This window comes from Cetorhinus maximus, chromosome 3 (genome assembly GCF_964194155.1).
Source record: "Cetorhinus maximus chromosome 3, sCetMax3.hap1.1, whole genome shotgun sequence".
NCBI classification, from domain to species: Eukaryota; Metazoa; Chordata; class Chondrichthyes; order Lamniformes; family Cetorhinidae; genus Cetorhinus; species Cetorhinus maximus.
In genome coordinates this window covers 67,223,464-67,242,514 of record NC_135881.1, presented here as the reverse complement: position 1 = coordinate 67,242,514, position 19,051 = coordinate 67,223,464, and the positions used below count along the sequence as shown (strand labels likewise).

Sequence of the window (19,051 nt, the reverse complement as noted above, 5' to 3'; positions counted from 1 at the left end):
GTCATGTTGTGGGGGCTAGTTGGGTGGTGGTGGCTAATCAGGTCATTTTGGCAGGTAGTCGGGTGCTGGGGGCTAGTCAAGTCGTGTTGGGGGGGTAGTCGGATTTAGGGAGACAGTCAGATCGGTTCGGTGGGGTAGTCGGGTGGTGGTGGATAGACAGGGCGGGTTGGCGGGGTGGTCAGGTGCTGGGGCATAGTCAGGCTGGGTTGGGGTGGTCATTGGTGGCAGCTAGTCAGGTCAGTTCAGGGGTAGTCCAGTGGTGGGGTTAGTCAGGTCGGGTCAGGGGTGGTTGCACTTCTGGTCTTTGATGATCCAGAGACAGGAAATTCAGGACTAATAACTTTTTAGAACACTGCTCTCTTGCCAATGGGTAAGAAATGAAAAGAGGGACAGCATACTGGAGATTTTGGGCTGGATTTTCATGTCTGAACCATGTCAGAATACAGGCAGGCGAGATTCAATCCCAATTCTGGAATTGCCAAGTCTCTTCCCATTGTGTGGGATTTTTATGGGCCTGGGATAAGTGTGCAGGTAGCGAGCCTACACGTAGTAATCTTGCCCTTGCCTACTCCATTGCTAGAGTGGGCATTTTGGACCTCCCACTATTTCCATGGAGCTGGGTCCATTTTAGTAAGAGACATGGTTGACAGCACTTCAGAGGAGCCATGAACCATGGGGGAAGCCTTTTCTGGAGTCAGGAACATTTTGACAGCTAAATTCAAAAGGTTTTGATAATGTCACATGTCATAGTGTAATGGTGTATGATAAATTAAGTACTGTAGATGTTTACAAATAAGTAAACCTTTGAAGCCTAGAAAAATCTGTCCAAAAATGGGAGTTGACTTAAATGCCGAGTATAAAATTAAACTGCCAGTATGGATGTGGGTGGTTGCAATCTTTGCCATTCACCTCATGAGGCCTGCTCTGTGTGGGCATGTCTTAAATTCCGACACATCTTTGCAACACAGCTCATTTCACCTGCTTGATCCCTTGCATCCAGTTATAAGGCACTGGTGAGTAAAACATCCATTTGTGAGGTAAAAATTGAGGCTGCCAACTAACGCGAGTATAGCATTTGTGGCTGAAAAGGGGAGTCGACTTAAATGCCAAGTACATGTAAAAAAATGATTTTTGGGGCCAAACAAATAGAGTTGATTTATACATCAAGTCTACTTATACGCCGCAATCTGTGATATGTTTTGAATAGTGTTTAATTATAGGATTTTGTTTCGAAAAGGTATGATTATTATATTGTCCAGCATTGTTAAAGTGTTCAGACGCATTAGAGTACTTTCTCCAGTGAATAAATGCTCTTCTGCATTCAACAGTCTTGAGATTAAAATTTTAACATGTCAAATTCCCCCTGTAACATAATCATTTCATTGATTGACAGTCCAGCCATCTGTTGAGCCTGTGAAACACTGGAAGATATGGCCATTTGTTCTACTACTTCTAAAGGCTTTATTGTTTTCAGCCTAGCCATCTATTCAATCTTCAAAGCATTGGAACAGATGGCCATCTGTTCCCGTGCTTCAAAGCTTGAATAGGTGGCTGAGGTCTTTCAAAGACATCAAAGGTTTTAGTGTTTTCAGCACTGGATGTTTTGTTGTAGTGAAATTCCATTATGAGTGCTTGGCCAAGTTCCAAACCTACTAATGGTTGAGTTCAGCAGGTGTGGTTTATACAGTGCGATGGATTCTCATTATGAATGCATGGCTGAGTTCCAAACCACATTAATGGATTTAGCTCAGCAGGGGTTGGTGACATAGCTGTTAAGGGGACTGTGAGTTTTGTTTTTATTGACAGTTCTTTGAGCATTTAATATGAAGAGTTTTGAACACTGTTTATTCATTTCTATAGTTTTATGACCACTTAAGAGGATTAAGTTTTTTTTTTCAAGTGGACTTTTCATGGTTGTATGTTTATAAGGTGCTAAGAATATGAAGTTTTTTTTAAGGGATTTTTGAATGACTGTTTGTTTAGTTTGACAGTTTCATGAGCATCCAAAGACTTCCAAAGTTATTGTAGGGCTCATAGGTTCTGTCCATAGTGGATACTGGGTGAGTGGGCATGCGGCTACGGAGCGAGCAAGGAGCGAGGCATATGAGGGAGCATGGTGTGGGTGTGGTGAGGACTAGTATGTTAAACACCTATTTACAGAACTGGGCTGATGTCCCAGGGAACGGAGGCAGGTTTTCTAATATTCCGGCCTCATCATCCAGCTGCCAACCTCAGCATCCACCTGCTTCCACTTCTACCTCAGGCCTGCTTCAGGAGGCAGTGGCCCAAAGTTCAGACCCCCTGCCAAGAAAATAGTATGTGTGGGCAGTGCCTGGCAGGAGACGGGATCATGATGTTGGGAAATGGCCTGACATGTGATTCCCGCCTCAAGGATAAAAATCCAGACCTTTATATTGTTTGTCTGATGACAGGTGCTTGGTAGTCCATGTGCTAATGAAATATAAAAGCTTGTCCAGTAAAGGGGTTTCATGTTTTTTTTCAGTTTACTGTTCATAAGACAGGTGGAGATAGGAGGATTACCTCACCCATCCAAAACAAACCTCTGTTGTCCCCCTATCACAGCTTCCAAGGAATCCTATATAATTTCAGGGTTTTCATTGCTACTCCACCCAAAATGTTTTGGTCACTATTTATTAAAAAAAAATGTATGAACACCACTGCTCCCGCCCCTGCCCCACACCCAACATGCCTATCTCTAGTTTGAACCCATCTTCCTCTATCCTACTGTCAAGAATTTCTTTCCATACATACCTTGAATAAAATTTTTACTTACACATCTTTAATTGGCCACTTCATAGTCTCACCCTTTTAAGACCGAAATATCAAGTTTCTCCAGTTCTTCTTCATATCATCAGTCCTTTACCACTAGAGATTGGTCTTTTAACTCATTTCTGTCCTGCTTCTACAGCTTAAATATCTATTTTGTATCTCAATAACTGAAAGTGGGTTGAAGCCTACAAAATTAAACATAAGCTTGCCTGTTGCCTCATATTTAACTGGACTACCAGGTGCCCAGCTTTCCTCCAAGGCCAGAGTACCAGTTGCTGGCACTCTGGGTCCCCCTCTCCCCACACCCAGCAGACCTACCTTCTTCCAACCCCGAGATCTGCCAGATAATTTGATATTGCTGTATCATGGAATCGGGGTGTTGCTGCAGGGAGCTCATCTTCCACTTGCTGGCTGAATGCTCATGTGGCCTAGCGCATAGTATGAACAAGGCCTCCCATCAGGACTATTGGGCTTCTGGCTATCCATTAGCCTACTTTAACCTAATTGGTTTGATAGTTGAGTATTTTGTTTGCTTTGTTATCTGGGGCTCTATGGTGACTTAACACATTGAACATGTTGCGAGCTGAGCCATTTGAAATGCTAGATCTCTTTCAGTTTTGGGTATTTAATCATGGTTGATGTGTATCATTCATTCCAGAATTAACCCAAAATGCTCATATATTACTGTGCTTTAACATAAATGGGAAAAACAGAGATTTACTTTTATGAAATATGTAACAGAGCACAAATATGTATTTAGATTATCTTATTTTTGTAGGTATTTGGACTTCATTCAAATGCAGATATAACTTACCAGACTAATATGGCAAATGAGACCCTTAACACTATAGTCAACATTCAACCTAAGGACAGTGGCGGTGGTGAAGGAGAGACCAGAGAAAGCAATGTCCAACGCCTTGCAAATGAGATGTTGGAAAAACTGCCAGCAGCCTACATACCACATGAGGTAAAACACTATTGACCTCAGATTTTTCATTTTTATTTTGAGGTGAAATAATCAAAATTCTTTGACTTTAGCACATCACAAACAGTCCTATCGTGAAGCTTATATGCGTTCACTACTATACATTAACATAAAATTCAAATTAACACTTGACAAATTACATGATAGATATGGAGAAGGAAAGCCATTCCATTCACCTTAATTCATCTACTTGAAAGAAAATCTTACAATGTTCACAGTATCTGTTTCTCTCCATGGTTTTCAGTTTCTATATGCACCTGGAAATTTACTTCATGTATTATTTACTCTTCTGTGTTGAGAAGACTATTCCAACATCAGTTCGAAATTCATTTATGTACTTGAAATTTGGATTTGAAATTTGTAATTTGAAACTGTCACCTTGCCCAACTGTAATGGATTAGTTTGAAGTAGAGTTTTGGATTTATTTTTTCTGTACTGTACTGTTTTATCGCTCAGTGACTGAAAGACTCCAGTTTCTTTCCTCATAACTCTAGTGTATTAGTCTTGTAGCTGCACTATTTATTGTGCTTTTGAATATCTTCCTTTGTCTCTTAACTGGACACAGCAGTCAAGGTTGGTCCAATGACAGCACTATATTTTGGTATCTACATCAGGTTTGAACAGTTTGAATTCAGGTTCAATAAAATTAGAAACAGTAGGGTTCCCAACACAGATCCCTAGGGGATTCTCATTAGTTTCCTCCTTCAAATCTGCCCTCCTTGATCCAATGCAATTGCTTGCTGCTACCCACCCTTATGCTAATTTCTGATTTATTCCCATGGGTTTTCTTAAATCCTCATCACATTAAGCCTAAATGGCGATCTTTTGTGTGAAACTTTGTCAAAATGTAAAGGAAGCAAAAGGAAAAACTAGGGCTGAATTTTCACCTCAGCGTGTGGGTGCGTGCCTGATGTGCACAAGCGTGAAATAGCACGCAATGACGTCAGGCAAGCACATTCACCGACAATTTAGAGGACTGTTAAGCCCATTAATCAATTAATTAAATAGAATTTTTCCCTGTGCGTCCAACCTTATGGATGGCGGGCGGGTGAATAGGCCAAGCGGCCTTTCGATTTTTGAGGAAACCTCATCCATGGGCGGGATGAGGTTTCCGATGTTAATTTTAAAAAAAAGTTTTCAGAACTCATTTGCAACATGTCCCTACATGAAGGAACAGATTTTCCTTATTTTTTACAATTTTATTTTTAATGCGGAAAATCTTCAGCTCTCTGAGGCAGCTCTGTGCCTTCAGTGAGCTTTCTGTGAGCGCACCCATGTGCATGCGCTGACTTCCGTGCTCACCCTCCTCACTCCCCCACCCAGGCAGTGCAATCGCAGTTGGGGCCTGACAGCATGTGGCGGACCAACGAGGGGAAAATCCTCCCCCTAGTAAAACTTGGAGATGAAGAGTACCAGTAAAACTTGTCCGGTCTTGTATATCTTAAAATGGAACTCCAGTATTACTGGTGCCAGTATTACTGATTTTTACTGGGATTTGACAATTCTGAACTGGTTTTTCTTTCTCACGCCAGATCTTTAGCCTTCTTATAACGCCGTATTGTCCCAAACCCGCCTCATTATTAATGCACTTCCGGGAAACACACCCTTTCCGTGGCGGGCAGGCTCTCATTCGACCACCAGCCATCTGCCCACTGCCGTATCACGCCGGGCGCCATGTTTAAAGTCCAGCTGCAAGCACAATGCTCATTACTTCCAGTTCACAACTGCTGCATGGGAGACAAGGCCAGCAAAGGAAAAAAAACTGCAGCCCCTGCTTCAGCGACGGGTCACTTGAGCGACTGCTGGATGCCGTGGATGTCCTGCACCCCCGCTCTGGCTGCAGGATGGGCAGCAGGGTTCACACACTCACAAACCTATCACACATCAACAGGGCCCTCACTTACTGCCAGTTCAAGAGACATCACCATTCCTACTCTCTCACTCACACTGTCATTACCCTCATCCCATCCATTAGACCACTCACCACCCACCAGGCATACTTATCATCTGGTCTGTCGGGCATCTTGCTTACTCTTTCTCCATCTCTATCCATGCAGGACAAGCTGGCACACAACAGAGAGAGAGGTTGCAGACTGGTAGTGGAATGCCCAAACTCAAGATCCTCACGGACTTTGAAAACAACAACCCAGCTGGCCGACCACGATCTGGACCTGATCTGCGCTGACTGTGAGGTCAGCGCTGTCCACCAGAGTCTACCTGTCTACCAAGTGAGGATCCAACAGTGCAACATTCATCAGACAACCATGCTGTGAGTGATGTGTCCTCTTTCACAGGCCACTGCCATGCACTAATTATCTCTCCTTGATTCTGCAGGCACATCTGCCAAACAGCCGACAAAGTCCACGACCCAGGGCCTCCAATCAAGCCCTGAAGAAACCTCTGAAGAGGAAGCTGGAGGCACCCTCCCTGAAGTCCCATTGCAGCACTCACCCACACGCTCCACCAGCGCAGACACACACAACTCGGTGGGACCTGGAATTAAAAGTCTAATGATGACCATGAAACCACTGTTGAATGTTGTAAAAACCCACCTGGCTCACTAATATCCTTTAGGGAAGGAAATCTGCTGTCCTTACCTGGTCTGGCCTACATATGACTCCAGACCCGCTGCAGTGTGGTTGACTCTTAAATGCGCTCTGAACAAGGGCAGTTTGGGATGGGCAATAAATGCTTGCCTAACCAGCGACACCCACATCCCATGAATGAATAAAAAAAAACATCGCACTGTCTGATCGACAGCAGGCGGCGACAGGGACTTCCCAGGTTCACGGCACTCAGAGGACTGCTGGAGGCCAGAACGTTGCTGAGTCCGAGTCACATGATAAGCCTCTGGACTCGGTCATGTCACAGTTGCTGGAGCTGCAAAGGCAAGCTTGGGAACATCAGAAAGGGATGTCCACTGCACTCCTCTGATTGCATGGCACGATAGAGGAGTCCATTCACCTTCAGGCTGAGCTGATAGCCTCGGCATGTCAAAGCACCAAGATCAACACTGGTAGGGTGATGTCTGCCATGGAGACCTTGGTCCAGGACTTTGCTCCTGCGCTACTACGCTGACTGAACTCCATCACTGATGTCGTAGCTGGCCTCCAACATTGTGTACGCGAGAGGGGTGCTGGGCAGCTCAATCTCACTCCAGCTACCCCTGCTCCTCAAGGAATCAACCTGGGGCCCCAGGTACCCATAGGGAGGTGGATCGGCAGGTCCACATTCCAGGCCATCCAGGTGACTCCGAGAGTGTCCAGCCAATCCAACTCCCCTCTTCCTCTGACCTCAGCAGCTCCAGCTCCACAGGCCGAGGAGGGTGCCACTGCCACACAGCATGACCTCGAAAGCAGGCCAGAGCCCTCCAAGTCTCTGCCCTCCAGAGGACGCCCGCCAAAGTCATCACAGACAGGGCGTCGCAGTCAGCAGGCTTAAATGTTATAGAGTCATAGAGGTCTACAGCACAGGAAAAGGCCCTTCGGCCCATTGAGTCTGCGCCGGTCAAACAGGTACCTAGCTATTCTAATCCAATTTTCCAGCGCTAGGCCCATAGCCTTGTATGCCATGGCATCGCAAGTACACATCCTCCACCTCCGCCGTGGATGTCTGGGGAGCAACAAGACATAGCGGCAGGGTTAGGACAGTTAAGGAGAATTGGTTGCACAGCCTGGACATGGGTGTTAATCACTTGTACATACTGTTCACTATTGTCAATTAGCTCCCAAGAATGCCTCCCTGCCTGTGGCTCCTTGTTCTGATGAGCAGTGTCTGTGTCACTCAGATGTGAAACCTTTCTGCACAAGATAAAGGCAGGTGTCTCAATCCAGGGCCTCTTCCCTGTGTTTTGTGAAGCCTTCAGACCAAAGTGATGGTCTGGCCTCACACTCCCTGGGCACGTTACTGATGCCTGCACCTAGGTGGTGCTTGTCATTGCTGCCAGAATGTTGTGGGCAGGCACCACAGAGTTTTCTCATTCTCTCGATGTGCTCTCAGCACCTTTAAGGTGGGGCTGGCTCTCATCTCTTCAGCATCTGTGACCACAGATGCTGTGCTCCAGCTCCTGAAGGGCTCAGGTGCTGAAAGCGGACAAAACATCAGAACTTCTAAAGTTTCATGGCTGCGTCTCTATGATATGACCCTGATCACGGAGTGCAAGCAAGCTGCCCTCGGCCAGACAGGAGTCAAATATTCTCAGAGGCTATGTGAAGATTTATGGAGTGTCCTCACTGCATGTTGTCATCATCGTCCTGCAATCGAGCCACTTTTAGGGCATCTACTATGACTCCACGACAGGAGCATCTCACAGAGGGTATTCGCACTGCCATAAGCTGGACTGGAGTCAAATGTTCACAAATGCGATGTGAGGATTTGTGGGGTCACCTCACTGCATGTGTCGTCATCACCCTCTACAAATCTAGCAGCTATGAGGGCCTCCCAAATGAGTCTTCCTCATCTGGCCCATGCGAGGGCCTCATCCCCATCACTGTCGCCTCCGAGGACCTCCTCAGCCTCATCCCTGTCGGCGTCCTCTTCATTGGAGGAGACGTGCAGCTCCTCCATCTCCTCCTCAGCCAGCTTGTCTCCCCGTTGGAGTGCCAGGTTGTAAAGGGCGCAGCAGATGATAACAATGTGTGACACCCTCTGCGGACTGTATTGCAGGACTCCACCAGATGGGTCCAGGCACCGGAACCTCATCTTCAGTATCCCAATGGTTTGGTCCACCAAGCTGCGAACTGCAGCATGAGCCTCATTATCCTGACGCTCTGCTGCAGTCTGAGGCCAGCGCACGGGTGTCATCAGCCATGGCCTCTGTGGGTAGCCCTTGTCCCCGAGGAGCCATCCCTGCAGCTTCTGTGGACACTGGAAGACATCAGGGATCTGCGACCGACTGAGGATGTAGGCGTCATGCACACTCACTGGAAATCATTCGCACACCTGCAGGATGTGTTTCTGGTCATCGCATACCAGCTGCATGTTCAGTGAGTGGAATCCCTTTCGGTTGATGTAACCCACCGTGTGTAGCGATGGAGACCTGAGCGCCACATGAGTGCAGTCAATCGCACACTATACCTGTGGGAATCCCGAGATCCGGGAGAATCCAATGGCCCTTGCATCCTGGCTGTCCTGGCCCCGGGCAAAATGCACAAAGTTGTGTGCCATGGAGAAGATGGCACCTATGACCTCATGGATGCATTTGTGGATGGCAGCTTGTGATATAACACAGAGGTCACCTGTGGAGCCCTGAAAGGAGTCACTAGCATTGAAATTGAGTGCCGCAGTCACTTTCATAGCCACTGGCAGTGGATGCCCTCCATGTCCCCTTGGTGTCCTGCAGTAAGTGGTAGATGTGAGCGACCAGGTCCCTAGACATCTGCAGTCATCGCCGACACTGGTTCTCAGTCATCTGCAGGAATAACAGGCGGCGTCTATAGATCCTGGGTGTCACCAGGCACTGACCAGCAATGGCTCACTGTTGCTCCTGGGCAGCGTGTGCGGGAGCCCCAGCAGGCCCTTCTTCCTGAGATAGCTGCTCCAGCCTTTACGTGGCCAGGAGCCTCAGTCGCTTTCTTCTCAGTGTTCTCTGCAGGCCATCAGGCATACAGCTAGGTCACCAGGCTCCATGCTCCTGATGTGGCCCTCCTGCGGCAAGAAAGAGACAGAGACGTGGTTAGCATGTGTGTACATGGCACCTTTCCTGGCCCTGTGTGACTGCCCCTTAACTCTCCCGGAGAGTGCTGATGGCCACAGATGAGTGCACTGCATGGCTGCCCTGTCAGCCTGTGACATAGGGGAGACTGCTCCTAACCGGGATGCTGAGATTGCAAGGGGCTGAGTGCCTCCAGCAGCGACTGCTACATGGCCAGTGCTGGCGAGGAGATTAGACTGCACACGTTGTGCAACTGCTCCGCAGTCCAGTAAAGTGGTTGCAGACTCGTAGTCTGTGCCGGGGAGGGGGCGATGGGGGGCGGGGGGCACAAATTACTAGATTTGTAGAATTCCAATTTCACAGGTTTCTATTGAAGCTTTTTGAACGAATGACCTAATCCAGTATTCTAATTCATTACCATAACCATTTATAATGAAGTTGTTAATTCTATTTGAATTATTCTGTTTAGGGGGGACACATTGCTCTTGTGCTTGCTCATGATTACTTGGAGAAAATGATTACTTTGTTTATTAACTATATTGTTTGTATTCTACTCTGCCCTATTATTGATGTATGGTAAGTGACAGTTGGAGAACAGAGAACTCAGGTAAATGAATACTTCTCAGACAAGGGAAGGTTTGGAAGTAGCGTACGCCAGAGTGTTATATTTTTGTTCTTGGTATTTATAAGTGATTTGGACTTGGATATAGAGAACACTAGCTCAAAATTTGTGAGTGATACAGAGGTAGGAGGTTTAGAAAAATAACGAGGCGGACAATTAAACTTCAGCAACATATAGACAGGTTAGCAGAATTGGCATACAATTGGAAGTTGCAATTTAATATGAATTAGTGTGAGGTAAATATTTTTGGGGAAATATAAAGAATAGGAACATATGCTTAATGAAAAGGCACTGAAGTATGTGGAAGAATAGAGAGGACTTGGATTCAAATACATAATTCACTGCAAGTAGATAAAGCCGTAAAAGGCCAATAGAATTTTATATTTTATAAATAGAAGCACTGAATACAAGTATAAAGAAGTAAGAATGAATTTGTGCAAAATAGTATTTAGGCCATAGTTGGAACATGGGTACAATTTTGGGCAATCCATTACAGAAATTACTTCAAAGTCATAGACAGCATAAAGCATTGATTTACCAGGGTGGTGTACGGAGTGGGAAACTATAATTACAAAGAGACACTAGGAATATTTCCAATGAAAATATTAAGAGAATAATCGTTGAATTTTTAAAATTGAGAAGTTTACACTGAATAGAGAAAGACTATTCCCTTTGCTTAACTGATGACCCTTTGAATGGCAAGGGGTCATAAATTTAAAATTATAAATCAGGATAAGTATGAGGTGAAATTTCTTTATGTAGAAGGTTGTTGAATATGGGATGTTTTGCCAAAGGGAATGGTTGAGGCAAAGGCCTTTGTTTCTTTTAATGAGAAATGAGTTAAACCTTTGAAGCAGAGACAGATACCAGGCTGTAGGAAGCAGTGGGATTGTGGAATTAATTTTAGATTACTATAAAGAGTTGGCACATATATATTGGGCCAAATGGCCTCTCTCTGTTCTGCAAACATCTATGGTTTTAGTATCCTTTAGGACCCTTTACCTCTTACTGTTACGATCATGAATTTTTTTATTGTTATATTAGCATCTGCAGCTATACCCATTTCCCCTCTGACATCTTTCTGAATATCCTATATTGATCACATTGCATGGTCCAGGTGGTTAACCTGACTCCATAGAATGACTCCATGCATACCAAATTCCCAATCTCAGCTGAGCTTTAAGGATAAGCTGTAGAGTGTAGGGATAATTAGAACTCGTCAACTGATGATGCTACTCTTGAGTAGTTTTAGATGAGAGTAGCCTTAGCTCGGTTGTTGAGGACGAGGAAGACCAAAAACAGCGAAGAGAATAACTTGGCACAAGCCAATATGTATTTTATATGTCTAAATAACTAAATTGAGCTCTTTTAGCACACATGTGGGGTCAGAAATATAAAAATGAATTTATGTAATTCTACACTTTGAACATCATACACAGTAACTGGACTTGTTTGCTTTCTTGCCTCTTTCCAACATTATTTATTAGGGTAGTTTTAATGTCTTCAGTATGATGTCATTATAACCACTCTTCCATACATTTGCTTGTTAGAAAAAAGGTTACATATGAACTCATAACCTTAATAACACTTTGTTTTTGAATAATCAGATTTCTTAATCATATTACATACCAAAATACTACAAAATCATCTAGAAGTTAACCAAATATCTGACAGAGAGTTAAAGGATATGTCCAATTATTTCCCATAATGGCAGACCACAAGCTTGAAGGGTCAATGGGTTTCAGTATTTCAGTAGAGCTCCTGTGCGATTTATTTTAATAAAGTACTGATGAATGCCTGCAGGTTCAGCAATGAAGAAAATGAAATTTGTTTGCAGTATTGGTTTTAGCTTCCATGGAACTGAAGTGTTGGCCAACAATGCACAGTGATTTCACCATGTGCACACTGTTGCAAAGGGCTATTTGAGACCTTCAGTATTAATAGGCAATACTACACTGATCTTTTGCCACTTTATTAGTATTAAATTATATATCGCAATTAAAAAGTAACTATTTTTATCTGAAGTAAGTTTCATTGTGCACAATCTCACTAACTGATAACTTTGTTAAGTTTTACATTAGAATGCTTTAGCCGGCAGAATCTTTCACCCTAAGGGGTTGAGAATTTCCATATTATTTGGGTGCGAGTTAAATTAAATGCACTGAAATTTTGATATAACTATACAATTGAATGCTTAATACAGCACATATTCTCTGTTTAGATACTTAATGGATGTAGGAAATGATTGAATTATTTTGTAATATGATATCCAACAGCTTTACCTCTCTTTAAGGTACAGTGCTCCCAAGGCACAACAAATAAACCTGTTTTTATACAATCTGCCAATACTGCAAAACCAGGGAGATATATTCATGTTGATAATGTGCTTCAGCTTTCTTGATGATTATTTTACAAAAAAATCTTCATATTCATATCAAGGATTACTTAAATATTAATGTAAGTAAAACATAGGAGATGTTGTGAAAAATTAAAGATCTGCAGGCTGTAAATGTTATCTTCATATGCTGATATCAAATAAACCTTGTTTTGACTGTTTTTTTGCAGGTGAAAGCTCGACTTCAGAAAATGGGCGCACTCCAACCAATGAATATCTTCTTACGCCAGGAAATTGATCGAATGCAACGAGTTCTTGCACGAGTTAGAATTACACTGACAGACCTAAAATTGGCTATAGATGGTAAGCTTTTGCTTCCGTATTGAGGAAAGGGAAAGCTTGTATAATATTAAATTAGTTACCATTGATCAGAGACTGAACTTGACTATCTATGTAAATACTGTGGCTACAAGAACAGGTCAGAGGTTAGGAATTCTGCGGTTAGTAACTCACCTCCTGACTCCCCAAAACCTGTCCAGCATCTATGGGGCATAAGTCAGGAGTGTGATGGAATGCTCCCCACTTGCCTGGATGAGTGTAGCCCCAACAACACTGAAGAAGCTTCACACCATCTAGGACAAAGCAGCCCACTTGATTGGCACCCCATCCATCACCTTGAACATTCACTCCCTCCACCACCGATGCACAGTGGCAGCAGTGTGTACCATCTACACAACGCACTGCAGAAACTCACCAAGGCTTCTTAGACAGCACTTACTAAACCTACAACTACTACCATCTAGAAGGGCATGGGCAGCAGACACATGGGAACACCACCACCTGAAAGTTCCCCTCCAAGTCACTCACCATCCTGACTTGGAAATATATCGTTGGGTCGAAGTTCTGGAACTCCCTAACAGCACTATGGGCATACCTACACCACATGGACTGCAGCAGTTCAAGAAGACGGATCACCGCCATCTTCTCAAGAGGAATTAGGGTGGACAATAAGTGCTGGCCTAGCCAGCGAAGTCCACATCCCATGAATGAATAAATTAAAAAAAAAATCTGCATGAGTAGACAATCATTACCTAACATGAATGTGGGTTATTTGATCATAGCTTTTGAAAATACAGAGTTCTCACTGGCTGAATACAATACTTTTAAAGGAATTTAGAAAATGCTGGATGAAGAAAGGTTCATCTGGTTCACCTTTGGCCATCCTAGTAGTCACATGACACAATAATAATAGAGTTGTTGACTTTCAAGCTTCTTTGAGGCCCTTTGGGGCCCAATTGAGGATACCTACATGAAATGCATTATTAATATGTGATGGATAGTCAGTCACAAACTGCCTCAGTAGTTGAGTGACAATGACAATGTGATTGAGTATTAACTGCCCTCCGAGATGATCTGGCAAGCAACTTGTGTTCAAGGGAAATTTGGCATGGGCAACAAATAATGGCCTTGCCTGCGATGCTCACATCCCATGAAGGAATAAATAAAATGACAAGGGCTTCAATATTAAGGACATGAACAATGCTTAGCAAATAACAGTGACCACATAATCTTTTGTGCCAATTCGTTTTTAAATGCATGTATGATTGAATAAAGAAGATATTTGGGCTTAACCAAGGATTGCATGTTGTTTGAAGCCAATAAATTGCCCTCATTTGAAGATAATTTTTACGTTTTGAGAGCTAACTATGTAAGTCCATGCAGTGATTTTTGGAACTAGAAAGCTCCAATATAAAAAATCAGTTGTAAAAATTTGCTGGAATAATAGGAAAAATTCCTGTCTGTATTTCACCAGGACATAAAAACAAGCTAAGTTAATGTACTTCACTGTTTGCAATATTTGCACTACATCTGTCATAAGCATGATTAAAAATCAATTTTAGGGGGAGGAGGTAAACATGTGGATGCGTCATATAAGCAAACGTATGTTGTTCCACCATGTAGATGGAAGTCTGCTGTATAGTTGACAAGAAAACTCTGAGACTTCAGGCAACAGCTGCTGGATGGGGTTCTCTAGTGGCTGGACATGAGAACATGTACTCAAATATCAAAGTCTCAATGCCTACAGTGATTAAGTTGCCAAGAAACAAGCAGCTGCTGCTGAAGCTTCGGCGCCTAGAACTGGTAGAAGTACAGTGTAGTGGTTTGTATTTATGCTGTGGTCAGGAAGGGGCTGGAAATACACTATTTTATGCTGAACAATGATATTCATAAGGAACTGCTTAACTGCTGTCCACCCACATATGTTGGACAGCAGACCATGTTGCCGTCTCCAGGTTTGCTGTCAGTGTCGTTCCTATATTTAGCGATCAAATTGTGCTTCAAGAAAATGTGGGTGGGAGGTGGATTTTAAACCCTCAAAATGGCTCGGTTTGGGATGGGGTGGTGATAAAAATGTTAGAAATCTGAAACCGACCTCACCCTGCCACTTCCACTTTATAATCGGGGTGGGTAACAAACCTGTTCCCAGGAGACGGGCTGGTTATTTAAATCTTATAATGAGGCTGTCAGCATTAATCACCTTTTTAAATTTAACATTGGTCAGCCAGGACTCAGGGGAACCTGGTAGCTAAACATAGAAACATAGAAAATAGGAGCAGGAATTGGCCATTCGGCCCTTTGAGCCTGCTCTGCCATTCATTGTGATCACGGCTGATCATCCAACTCAATAGCCTGCTCCCGCTTACTCCCCATATCCTTTGACCCCTTTCGCCTGAAGAGCTATATCCAACTCCTTCTTGAAAACATACAATGTTTTGGCCTCAACTACTTTCTGTGGTAGCGAATTCCATAGGCTCACCACTCTCTGGGTGAAGAGATTTCTCCTCATCTCAGTCCTAAATGGTCTACAACGTATCCTCAGACTGTGACCCCTGGTTATGGACTCCCCCACCATTGGGAACATCCTTCCTGCATCTACCCTGTCTAGTCCTGTTAGAATTTTATAGGTTTCTATGAGATCCCCCCTCATTCTTCTGAACTCCAGTGAATATAATCCTAACCGACTCAATCTCTCTTCATATGTCAGTCCCGCCATCCCAGGAATCGGTCTGGTAAATCTTGGCTGCACTTCCTCTATAGCAAGTACATCCTTCCTCAGATAAGGAGACCAAAACTGCACACAATATTCCAGGTGTGGTCTCAGCAAGGCCCTGTATAATTGCAGCAAGACATCCCTGTTCCTGTACTCGAATCCTCTGGCCATGAAGGCCAACATACCATTTGCCTTCTTTACCGCCTGCTGCAGCTGCAACATGAAGAGAGTGACGTGGTTCACCCTTTCGTAAATCCATGTTGACTCTGTCCGATTCTGCCATGGTTTTCCACATGCGCAGCTATTAAATCTTTTATAATGGGCTCTAGAGTTTTCCCCACTACTGACATCAGGAAATAAAGGAAGGTGAAGATTGCTGGATCGAGGAGGTCGGGCCTTTCCATTTACCTGCTGGATCCAGTTTAACTGCTTCAACCATCCCCTGAGACTGGACACACCTTATTCACTCCAACCATTCAGATCATCTCCCCCATCAACCCTTACAATCTCCCCCTTGCCGACCCTCCCAATCTTCCCCCCAAAACCTTATGATATTTCCGCCCCATCCCCTCACTTCCCCCTGTTCCATCCGATCTCACCCCCATGATTCTTCTGATCTTCTCCTAAGCTTTGCCCTCTGAACCTGAATCTTCCCCTAACCTCAGCCTGAGATTTCCTCACTGACCTCTAGTGTCCAACCTTCCCTACCTACCACCTCCTCTCCATTCCCCACCTGTGGCCTGGTGTCAATGTTAGTTTCTCAATCTAACAGGCTGTGGCCAGGAAACAGAAACAAAACATGTTAATCAGGTCCTGCCATTAAATTCAACAGGGCCTGAGGGAAAGCTGTTCTTTTGAGATTCCCAATGCCTCTGAGAATGTCTGACTCCTGTCTGGCTGAGGATAGCTCACTTGCGCTCTATGATCAGGGCTGTCTCAGAGACGCAGCCATGAAATTTTAGACGCATCTGATTCTGTGTCCGCCTTCAGCACCTCAGCCCTTTAGGAACTGGTGTACAGCCTCACTGGTCGCAGATGCTGGTGTGATGGGGGCCAGCCCCACCTTAAAGGTGCTGAGAGCACACAGAGAGTGTGAGAGAACTGTGTGGCACCTGCCCACGACATTCTGGCAGCAATAACCAGCAATGCCGAGGTGCAGGCATCAGTAATGTTTCCAGGGTGTGTGAGTCTGGACCATCACTGTGGTCTGAAGGCTGCACAGAGCACAGGGAAGACGCCCTGGACTGAGACACCTGCCTTTTATCTTGGGAAGAAAGGTTTCACATCTGAGTGACATGAACACTGCTCATCAGAACAAGGAGCCATAGGCAGGGAGACATTCTTGAGAGTTTATAGACAATAGTGAACAGTATGTACAAATGATTAACACCTGTGCTCAAGCTGTGCAACTACTTTTACCTAACCCTGCTGCTACATCTTGGTGCTCCCCGGACATCCACAGCGGAGGTGGAGGCAGCCTGCTGTCTGTGACGCCCTGTCTGTGATGACTTTGGCGGGTGTCCTCTGGAGGGCCAAGACTTGGTGGGCCCCGGCCTGCTCTCGGGGTCCTGCTGTGTGGCAGTGGCACCCTCCTCGGTCTGTGAAGCTGGAGCTGCAGAGATCACAGGAAGAGTGGATTTGGATGCACCAGACACTCTCGGAGTCATCCAAATGGATGGGCCTAGAGTGTGCACCTGCTGATCCTCCTCCCTCTGGGTGCCCCAGGGCCCCTGACTGACTCCATGAATGGAAGGGGTAGCTGGGGTGAGATGGAACTGCCCAGCACCCCTGCCTCGTACAGTGTTGGAGGCCAACTATGGCATCAGCAATGGAGTTAAGCCCGCGCAGCAGTGCAGGGGCGTCAACCTGGACCACGGTCTCCATGGCGGCTGCAATCCTACCAGTGTTGACCTCAGTGCATTGACATGCCGGCGCTATCACCTCAGCCTGAAGATGGACACACTCCTCCATCGTGTCTTGCAATCTGAGGAGTGCAGCGGACATCCCTTCCTGATGTTCCCGAGCTTGCCTTTGCAGCTTCAGCAACTGTGACAAGACCAAGTCCAGAGGCTCATCATCTGACTCGGACTCAGCAACATTTTGGTCTCCAGCAGTCCGCCAAGTGCCGGGGACCTGGGAATTCCCTGCCACCGCCTGCTGTGGATCAGACAGCACGATGTGCTCACTAGATTGTGATCCCAAGGCTACTCTAAAGCTAGGTCCCACTGAGGTGTGTGTCTCTGCGCTGGTGGAGGGTGTGGGTGAGCGCTGTGATGGGACTTCAGGGAGGTTGCCTCCAGATTCTTCTTCAGAGGTTTCTTCGATGCTAGTTTGGAGGCCCTGGTTCATGGACTCTGTCTGGCTGTTTGGCAAATGTGCCTGCAAAAGCAAGGGGTAATAATTAGTGCATGGCAGTGGCCTGTGAAAGTGGACACATCACTCATGGCTTGGTTTGTCTGATGGATGTTGCACTGCTGGATCCTCACTTGGTAGAGCAGCGCCGACCTCACCGTCAGCACAGGATCGGTTCCGATCATCGCCGGCCAGCTGGATGGCTCTGTTTTCGAATTCTGTCAGAACCTTGATCTCCGACATCCCTCCACCTATCTGTGACATCCCTCCTGTTGTGTGCCAGTTTGTCCTGCATGGATAGAAATGGGGCGAGTGTATCAGGATGCTTGCTAGGCCAGGTGATAAGTATGCCTGGCCTGTGTGGGTGTTGAGTGGTCCCACGGACAGGATGAGGACAATGATGGTGTGTGTGAAAGAGTGAATGCTGATGTCACTTGCACTGGCAGTGAGTGAGGGCCCTGTAGATGTGTGATGGGTTTGTGAGTGTGTCAGTTGGGAGTGATGAAAAGAATGACTTACCCTAGCGGAACAGAGGAGATCATTCATCCTTTTGTAGCACTGGATGGCTGTCCTCCTCTGCAGGGCATTTGCGCTGACTGCCACTGCCTCCTAAGCCAGGCTGGTGACTGCTGCCCATCCTGCTGCCAGAGCGGGGGTAGAGCACATCTTGGCGGGCCTCCACGGCTTCCAGCAGTCGCTCAAGGGACCTGTCGTTGAAGCGGGGGGCTGCAGTCTTTTTTCCTTTGCTGGCCATGTTTCCCGGGCAGTGGTGGTGAGCTGGTGGTGATGAGCGCTTTACTGGCAGCTGCCTTTTAAAGATGGCAGCTGGCGTGATGCAACAGTGGGGTGATGCCCATCATGGAAATGGCCTGTATCACGGGAGTAAATAAATAACAAGGCAGGCTCGGGACAATACGGCGTGAAAACCCACTATTTTCATTGGCGGGTAGGACTCCATTTTACCTACCCCCTACCACAACTAGTGCAATTTTGGGAAAATTCTGCCCATTGTTCCCATTAGCAGGAGAGATGGTAACCAGAAGGTCCAAGTTTAAGGTATTTACCAAAAGAACCAGAAGAAAGATGAACACTTTTTTTTAAACATGATATTGTGATCTGGAATTCAATAGTAATACTTGAAAAAGAAAAAAAATACAGTGTTATGAGGGAAGAACAGGAAAGTGGAACTAATTGAATATCTCTTTCAAAGTGCTGGTGCAGGCACGATGGGCCAAATGGCTTCCTGCTGTGCTGTGTGGTTT

General features: G+C 45.4%; 1 protein-coding gene across 1 annotated transcript in view; it reads left to right on the top strand.

Moving 5' to 3' along the window:
• The window catches only part of dnah5l (dynein, axonemal, heavy chain 5 like), a 465,990-nt gene that overhangs the window by 410,028 nt on the left and 36,911 nt on the right, over window positions 1-19,051 (top strand). Inside the window, exons 72-73 of the mRNA XM_078535621.1 lie at window positions 3,569-3,757; window positions 12,616-12,748. Coding sequence (XP_078391747.1) covers window positions 3,569-3,757; window positions 12,616-12,748 — 322 coding nt within the window. The remainder of the gene's footprint in view (window positions 1-3,568; window positions 3,758-12,615; window positions 12,749-19,051) is intronic.